Source organism: Ylistrum balloti, unplaced genomic scaffold, assembly GCF_031769215.1.
Source record: "Ylistrum balloti isolate Yb309-2 unplaced genomic scaffold, AGI_CSIRO_Ybal_v1 Utg371124, whole genome shotgun sequence".
Classification (NCBI taxonomy): Eukaryota; Metazoa; Mollusca; class Bivalvia; order Pectinida; family Pectinidae; genus Ylistrum; species Ylistrum balloti.
The window spans coordinates 715320-724891 of NW_026782617.1; the positions used below are offsets into that span (position 1 = coordinate 715320).

Sequence of the window (9572 nt, forward strand, 5' to 3'; positions counted from 1 at the left end):
CAGATACTCAACAAAGGTTGTTTTCTCATTATAGATCTGCCAAACCTGATGCTGATGTGACATTCGGTGGAGAGGTGCGAGGAGAAAGTGCCATCAGTCGAGCAGCACAAATTGGTCCCTCAATAAACCATACCTATGTGGTAATTTCTCAGTTGCCTTTTCTTCCTTGCACTCATAATGCTGATTTTTCATTGCAAATTGCAATTAAAAAAAAAACTGAAAGATGGACCATCACATATTGAATATGGACAGACCTGGTGACAACTTCATTATCTTTCTGCGAGCCTTGACTTTATCAAGGGTTGTATCGAAACCATAAGTCCATTAGGATTTATGCCTGGAATCTTGTATTTAATGAGAGAGGGGTCAATTTATCTTTAGTTGTACACTGATACACTCTTTGTACAATAAAGTAGGTACATTGAAACCCACTTAATATCACATTCTATTTTTCAGGAGAAATGTGATAATAAGCAGAATGTGACATTAACAGTTGAAACATTTTGTAATGTATGTTCTGTTTTCATTTCACTATCGATAAACAGCTATGTATCTGAAGAGTAAACTTAAAAAACTTATCTTTTCTGCTGTGAAATTTTCTCTGGATTTGGATTACCAATATATTGTTATATATGTCTGTAGCTTTGTGTCCATTCTTGTTTCATACCATCCAATTCACTACATGACCATTGGTATGACCCCAGCAACTTTAATTCTCAGAATATTTAAATGAATAAAAAATAAAAAGCTCAGCTGTAATATTGCATCAAATGAGTTTTTTTTTCATGGTCCCAAGGCTAATGTCAAGATTACTATTACTATTTATAGAAATTTGTCAAACAGTGATTCTAATACACATTTAACTGTGTCACAGACATTTTCTGGTTTGTTCAAACTTCTTGCTTGATGACATTGAAGAGATCATTTTACCTGATGTTATGCAACAGTTGTATATATGTTTTTAATATTGTTTGTAAAAGATACCGTTATGTTGATGGCTTTTTCCTGTTCTGTCCTCAGATTTTAAACGACGGTAACAGTACTGTGGGCCAAGCAGAGTTTCAAATTGACTGGCCATATGAGATGAAACCTTTGTTACCTGGACACAGTGGCAAACACTTACTATACTTAATTGACATCGAGGTATGTTATACTTTCATGTAGCATTCTAACTGTTCTTATAACAAATATTTCAATTGCTGCTCAAGTTGGACTCAATGAAACTACTAAATTTAGCCTGTTTCATTTGTCTGTGAATCTTACCCTATCAGCATTGATCAGCATCCTTTACAGATTCTGTAAGGGGAGAGAACTATTACAAATGTTTGATGCTAAACTTTAATAAAAGTATTCAAACTTGCTCCAGATTTGCAGAATATAAATTGATCAAGATAAATGATATACTTAGGAATCAAATTATAACATTATGGTAATTTTTTATTGAAAAGGTCTGTTTTACATTTTTGATATCTGTTTGAAACCTTGCGAGTGATGTTGTCTATTACAAAATTGTTTTAACTGAAAAGGTCTGTTTTCCATTTTTGATATCTGTTTGAAACCTTGCGAGTGATGTTGTCTACTACAAAATTGTTTTAACTGAAAAGGTCTGTTTTCCATTTTTGATATCTGTTTGAAACCTTGCGAGTGATGTTGTCTACTACAAAGTTGTTTTAACTGAAAAGGTCTGTTTTCCATTTTTGATATCTGTTTGAAACCTTGCGAGTGATGTTGTCTACTACAAAGTTGTTTTAACTGAAAAGGTCTGTTTTTCCATTTTTGATATCTGTTTGAAACCTTGGGAGTGATGTTGTCTACTACAAAATTGTTTTAACTGAAAAGGTCTGTTTTTCCATTTTTGATATCTGTTTGAAACCTTGGGAGTGATGTTGTCTACTACAAAGTTGTTTTAACTGAAAAGGTCTGTTTTTCCATTTTTGATATCTGTTTGAAACCTTGGGAGTGATGTTGTCTACTACAAAATTGTTTAAACTGAAAAGGTCTGTTTTCCATTTTTGATATCTGTTTGAAACCTTGGGAGTGATGTTGTCTACTACAAAATTGTTTTAACTGAAAAGGTCTGTTTTTCCATTTTTGATATCTGTTTGAAACCTTGGGAGTGATGTTGTCTACTACAAAATTGTTTTAACTGAAAAGGTCTGTTTTTCCATTTTTGATATCTGTTTGAAACCTTGGGAGTGATGTTGTCTGCTACAAAATTGTTTTAACTGAAAAGGTCTGTTTTCCATTTTTGATATCTGTTTGAAACCTTGCGAGTGATGTTGTCTATTACAAAATTGTTTTAACTGAAAAGGTCTGTTTTTCCATTTTTGATATCTGTTTGAAACCTTGGGAGTGATGTTGTCTACTACAAAGTTGTTTTAACTGAAAAGGTCTGTTTTTCCATTTTTGATATCTGTTTGAAACCTTGGGAGTGATGTTGTCTACTACAAAGTTGTTTTAACTGAAAAGGTCTGTTTTCCATTTTTGATATCTGTTTGAAACCTTGGGAGTGATGTTGTCTACTACAAAATTGTTTTAACTGAAAAGGTCTGTTTTTCCATTTTTGATATCTGTTTGAAACCTTGCGAGTGATGTTGTCTATTACAAAATTGTTTTAACTGAAAAGGTCTGTTTTCCATTTTTGATATCTGTTTGAAACCTTGCGAGTGATGTTGTCTGCTACAAAATTGTTTTAACTGAAAAGGTCTGTTTTCCATTTTTGATATCTGTTTGAAACCTTGCAAATGATGTTGTCTGCTACAAAATTGTTTTAACTGAAAAGGTCTGTTTTCCATTTTTGATATCTTTTTGAAACCTTGCAAATGATGTTGTCTGCTACAAAGTTGTTTTAACTGAAAAGGTCTGTTTTCCATTTTTGATATCTGTTTGAAACCTTGCGAGTGATGTTGTCTGCTATAAAATTGTTTTAACTGAAAAGGTCTGTTTTCCATTTTTGATATCTGTTTGAAACCTTGCAAATGATGTTGTCTGCTACAAAATTGTTTTAACTAAAAAGGTCTGTTTTCCATTTTTGATATCTATTTGAAACCTTGCGAGTGATGTTGTCTGCTACAAAATTGTTTTAACTGAAAAGGTCTGTTTTACATTTTTGATATCTGTTTGAAACCTTGCAAGTGATGTTGTCTGCTACAAAATTGTTTTAACTGAAAAGGTCTGTTTTCCATTTTTGATATCTGTTTGAAACCTTGCGAGTGATGTTGTCTGCTACAAAATTGTTTTAACTGAAAAGGTCTGTTTTCCATTTTTGATATCTTTTTAAAACCTTGCGAGTGATGTTGTCTACTACAAAGTTGTTTTAACTGAAAAGGTCTGTTTTCCATTTTTGATATCTGTTTGAAACCTTGCGAGTGATGTTGTCTACAACAAAGTTATTTTAACTGAAAAGGTCTGTTTTCCATTTTTGATATCTTTTTAAAACCTTGCGAGTGATGTTGTCTACTACAAAGTTGTTTATACCTTCCACTGACTGATAATTAAAATCTCAACAAAACCAAGAGTGTCCGCTGAGTGAGTTTGATACAAGTTCTTGATGCCATGGATACTAAGACTTCTGAGAAAGATCACAAAACACATTCCATGACAATTTGAAAATGGTTGCCACCCAGTTTTAAGCGAAGTAGGAGACAATCGCAAAACTCACTTTACTTCTGCGTAGTTGTCAGAGAATTTTCATATTTTCTAAAATTGATAAAATCAATTATTACAATTGAATTATGTTTTTTTTTTTTGTAATGTGTCACATGATCATAGTTTGCCTGAATGATACTATTTAATAGTCCTCTTAATTAAGATGTTGGGCTATATTCTTTAATGCAATCCATTCGTGTAACTGCAGACTTCGATTTGTTCAAAATATTGAAATTCTTGAAATATCTGACTATGACATTAATTGAGGGTTAATTTTTACTTACAGAAGGAGTATGGTGATATTGACTGCAGTCGTATGGATCCATCTATATTCAATCCTATAAACGTTGATGTGAGTTTCTCTTCCTTCTCAAGAGCTTATAACAGCAAATACATCTTCTGTATCAAATTAAAAAAAATATCAGCTGGCCATGTATCTTTCAAGTATCTAATGATTGATGTTTCATTTTCAGTGTAGATCGGTATTTATAGTGTAGATATATAACAATAAAATCTTTTCTTATCTTTAAACTGCTTCATATGACATTTAATCAGCATCAAAACAGAGGTACACTCCAATGACATCAGATTTTGTGATTGGATGTTTGCCAGGAGCTTTTTAGACAGCTAATTCCTCATCTTGATTTATCACTAATAACCTCTCATGCTTAAGAACATGTTTATATCTTTTATATTACTAGGTTTTATAAAGAAATATTAATGTGATTTTATATCACTAGAAGTCCTTGTTTATTTACTAAGAAGTTCAATACTGAGAACTACAGGCAACATAAGGGGGATAACTCTAAGTTATACATGGGAAATAAGTTTGGATGATAGCCTTTAAAGATCTAAGATGTCATTATCAACTTAAAGGCTGTCTTATCTTAATTAAATACCTTACAGTTAAATTGATATGACACAAATTACATTTTACTTTCATAATGTAGAATGTAAGCATGTATTTTTTTGTCATTTTGATAAATTGATTTATTAAACCAGGCATGAGGTGGTTGTCTAGATTTCTGCTGACAGCATAGATGCTGTATTAATGCTTAGTTTAGATTGGCATGCTGTTGATTTTCTTTTCATATTTTCAAGAAATGTGCATCTCAGGCCCCACTTGTATAAAACATCTCAACTTGAGATTTCCTCAAGTCGAGATTTTCCTCAGCTGATATCTCCTTGAAAATATCTTGTATGAAAATTCCTCAAGGAATTTCAGGACATCCTAGCCGATACCTTCCTCCTGTTCCTTGAGAAAATTTTATACAAGCCGTTTTTGAGGAGATATCAGCAGAGGAAAATCTCGACTTCAGGAAATCTCAAGTTGAGATGTTTTATACAAGTGGGGCAGCCCTGTGATTTGATGTACCTGTGGAGTTAGAACTCAGAACAGTCTTGAAACATTTGTGTATATGTTTAGGAGCAACCCTTTGTTAAAATGTCTGTTACCTGTGTCATATTCGAATGTTTGTGTGATCGGAATCATATAGCAAGGTCTTTGACTTTGAGACAAATTTGCAACGTTTAGAAAAAGATGTACTGAACATTTCTGTGAGCTGTGTGCATACTAACATTATAATGTTGTTTTGTCAGCTGACCCCGGAAATCCAGTTTACAGGTACAGACCTCGAGTCTTCTGGTGACTCAGATCTCGAGTCTGATGATCACAATGTCACACAAACTAATGTAGTAAGTTGTTATATGGTGTAGCCTTGTTGTCCACACAACTGCTTACCTCCCTTGGAATCACTCTCCCATTTCCATTTTTTATCACACTTTTTGTGCATATCAGTGTCAATAAGGGACATGATTCGCTTCAAGTGCATGCTTACCATTGATATTGAAATTCATCTTTTTTACAGCTTCCATGTGACATGTTCTTCTGACGACAAAGATTTTTGCTTTTTCTCATTTTGTCATGCAGCTCCCAAATTCAATCATCTTATCAAAGAATCATCATTCATTTTTTCACTAAAGTTCAAACTTTCCCATAAATTCCACTCATTATTCATTTGTCTATATTGCCAGTATGAAATACTTCTTTTTCAAACATCTTTTCCGATGATAATATGCCTTTTCTGAGGACAGCTCCCTTTCCTTCATGCTCCAGACAGACATCTTGTCCATCATTGACTCTCTTAGATTTCCTAACTTCCCCTCCATGCAAAGTGTAGAGATCATCTTGTGTAAACAAACAAACTACTTCATCCATTTTAATTGTAATGGTTTCAGAACAGAAAATGTCAATGTTAATTCACATTTTAGAAATCATTTGTCAGAGATCGTCTGGAAACACTGTTTATAAAATATAAACTTTATTTATTTTACAACAATTGCGAAACAAGTTATGTCAACTTATACTAATCACTCTTGTTGACCCGGATGTAAGCGCGCGAGAGGTCTTATTGTGGGAGGAAACCGGAGTACCCGGGGAAACCCACGTGGTCGGGCAGGTGACCCCTTACCTTATCACGTCCGTTCCGGGAATCGAACCCGGGTCGGCTAGGTGAAAGGCGAGTGCGTTACCACTGCGCCACCCGACCACCCACTGTTTCATTAACTTTGTAATTCTGGATCAGCTTGTATTACATGCACTGCAACCACTCGGAATGGAACCGACAGAAGAAACCCTAATCCATTCCTCCAATATTCATTGCAAGCCTTCCTGCACCTTTCCCATATCCCAGGACTGGGTGGACCTGCCTGATGTTTTCAGTAATCCTGCAGTTCATTCCAGCCTTATCCTATTGTAACTCCTGCCACTTGCTGATGTATTGTTGGATTAAAGACTTTCTCGAATCTTTAGTTTCCTCATTCTTTACGATAGAATTTTGTATAACTCTTACAATATATTGTTGTCTTTATATGAAATCTAATTATCTTATGGAATCTTAAAATTTTTGTGTCCTGAGATGAAATCTTAGAGTATGAACCCTGGGATTATAACATTGGTATATATCTCAGTATATCTGTATACATTCAGTACCTAATATCATCTCAATATCTAAGAATATATGTCAGTATATTAATATCAAATATCATTTGAATTTTAAGTGTTCAGTGTTGTGATTTTTTTGCTTTCTCTGTTTTATTTTTTGGCTCCACAATGAATGTTTGCTTTATTTGTTGATGTTTTTTATATATATATATATGATATATCGTATCATGACCTCCTTTACGCCCATCACTGAGATTTAGAGAGTACAGGAGATTTAGAGTACGGGAGATGTAAAGAGTCAAACTGATGTAAGAGATCATACAGGAGATTTAGAGAGTACAAGAGATTAAGAGAGTACAAGAGATTAAGAGAGTACAAGAGATTTAGAGAGTACAGAGATTTAGAGTACAGGAGATGTAAAGAGTTAAAGTGATGTAAGAGATCATACAGGAGATTTAGAGAGTACAAGAGATTAAGAGAGTACAAGAGATTAAGAGAGTACAGGAGATTTAGAGAAACTAGAGTCAGAATTCAGAAATGTGTTATGTTCTTAATTTTATCCTTTGTGTTTAAAATTGTTTCAGATTTAAATGATGTAATATTAATCAAGGGCTGTTGAATAGAATGATGAATTGAACATGTTTTTGTTCTACAGACAAATGTAAATGGTTATACAACTCTTGGTCAGCGTCGCAGACGACAAGCAGAAGGAAATGAAGAAGATCAAGAAGAAAAGGACGTGGATGACTCATCACGCATCAGACTGGCAGAACAGAGAGAAAAGATGAAAAAAGTTGTTGTTCTAGTAAGTGAAACTTTTGGTTTTTGGTGATAACTTTGACTTTAAAATTTATTTGTAAATGCTTTTCAATGACATGAAGGTCTCTGGTGTTGCAAGGATATTGCCGTGTTTGGAATCCTTCCAGAATCTGTTGAATTTCAAAGGTGGTTTTAAATTGTGTTTAAGTGTAATTATCAAGCTGTTCCATCTTCCTGTAGTCTGTTGTTTGAGCTTTTGAATGTTTTCACTATTTTCTCCTTTAGGACATCTTTTCCATTCTGTCTCATTTGTAGCAGTATAAGGCTATGAATCAACAGAGAATTAAAGAACAATTGCTACAAGCTCGGGATATGTGATTCTTGTTTATTTATTCGTCGACCAGTTTCACCTGAAATCACATGATATAAGTGTCTAATTCATATGACTGTCTTGTAATGTCACTATCAACAATTAATAGGTGTCCAGAAGTTTAGTACCTTAGGTCTAAACTTTTCCTATTTTGTTGTCCTGATGAAGCCCAAAGTTCGTGCGAAACCAGTCGGTGAATAAATGAATAAGAAGAATCACATATTCCGAGCTTGTTGTGATCGCTATTTATTTCTTAGTTGGTCCCTGTACTCCAATCGTGTGGCATACCTGTAGGTATCCAAGCAAGGGATACAAGGAACTTAACAAACTTTTCTTTAAAAAGCACAGCATTGGCTCTATCTTAGTGTCTAGGTTATGAATCACATAGATTATTGTGGAAATAAGATGGAAATTTTATTCCTAAAACTTGAATTTGAACAAACTGGCACTTATTGATAGGATGCTTGTTAATCTTTATTACATAAAAGCTCTTTTACTGCAAATGATCAGAAATGTTGCCATAATTGGTCGTTTGCATTTATGCATAGCCTTGCAAGATATATCAAATGAATGTTTGTTTGTAAAATTCATTTTCTGATTTCTGAGACATTTCTTCCTTTCTCTATTTTACTAAATAGGTAATCTGATTACTAAATCATGGATTTTTTTTTCAAAACAATATAATTTCAGAAAATTTAAGTACATTCCATAACCTGATTTGTTTTACAGAGTTGTGAGGAAGAAAATGTCCAATGCTTTCGTATGACATGCATGATCTACCGTCTTGGTCCAATGGATTCTGCAAGCATCAAAGTGGTTGCTCGACTGTGGGAGAGCACTCTTCTAGAAGACTACCCAGCTGTGGACATGGTGCAAATACAGTCCAGGGGTCAAGTAAAGCTTGATCCTGCACTAAATATAGAACAACCTGATCTATCAGATGATATTGCTATCGTGAGTACTGTTTATATAATTGCATTTGATGCTCTCAAAAAAAAATTAGCATCTTTAAATATACTAAAATCTTCATATGATCTTATAGAGATCTACATCTGTGTGTCATGTTGTGGTCACTGTGACCTACATTTAACTGGATTTATTTGTTTGAAACATTTGAAATCATTTCATTATATGCCATCATGCTGTAAAGAGATGAAGTTTTTACCATTTGTAAAAGACTACATTGAATTTTAGTAAGAAAGAATTATATTTCTTAATGACCATGAAGGTATTTAAGAGACAAAGGATGTTTTTCATATATATCTATGTCATATCTGGAGGTGCATTTCTCAAGATCACAGAACATTAATGATCCATTTTGTCATGTAGGCAACCACATATACCATTCCTGATGTGGCAACACGGCCAGCTAAAGGTGTGGCCTGGTGGATTATTCTGGTGGCAGTACTGGGTGGCATTGTCCTGCTGGTAGTGTTGATTCTGCTGCTCTGTCTGGTAAGCTAATATCAACCGACTACTTACTGGTACATGTAACTAACCCAGCTGGATAACCCCTATCAATGTGACAGCTAGATAACAGGTTATTGACTAGCCCAGCTGGATAATCCACGTCAATTTTACCGCTCGATAACAGGTTTCTGACAAACCTAGTTACTGATAATTATCAATAACTTCTGGTATATTGTATAACCTTGTTCTATGAAACTTGTTTACCAAATGTGTTTACAATTTATTACATTGTAGTTGTTTACATAATGTAATATACATGTTTCGTGTTTCTTACAGTGTGGGTTCTTTAAGAGAATTAGACCAACCAAAGAAGATGGATATGAACCGACGTATCGAGGCGAGATCATATCTGGTATTGAGAAAAACGGTGAATACAAGTGA

At 34.0% G+C, this 9572-nt stretch overlaps 1 protein-coding gene across 1 annotated transcript in view; it reads left to right on the forward strand.

Moving 5' to 3' along the window:
* The window catches only part of LOC132560869 (integrin alpha-PS1-like), a 70913-nt gene extending 61341 nt beyond the window's left edge, over positions 1 to 9572 (forward strand). The window contains exons 18-25 of the mRNA XM_060225574.1: positions 35 to 140; positions 1021 to 1143; positions 3935 to 4000; positions 5248 to 5343; positions 7248 to 7397; positions 8451 to 8675; positions 9051 to 9176; positions 9468 to 9572. Of these exons, the coding sequence (XP_060081557.1) occupies positions 35 to 140; positions 1021 to 1143; positions 3935 to 4000; positions 5248 to 5343; positions 7248 to 7397; positions 8451 to 8675; positions 9051 to 9176; positions 9468 to 9572 (997 nt within the window). The remainder of the gene's footprint in view (positions 1 to 34; positions 141 to 1020; positions 1144 to 3934; positions 4001 to 5247; positions 5344 to 7247; positions 7398 to 8450; positions 8676 to 9050; positions 9177 to 9467) is intronic.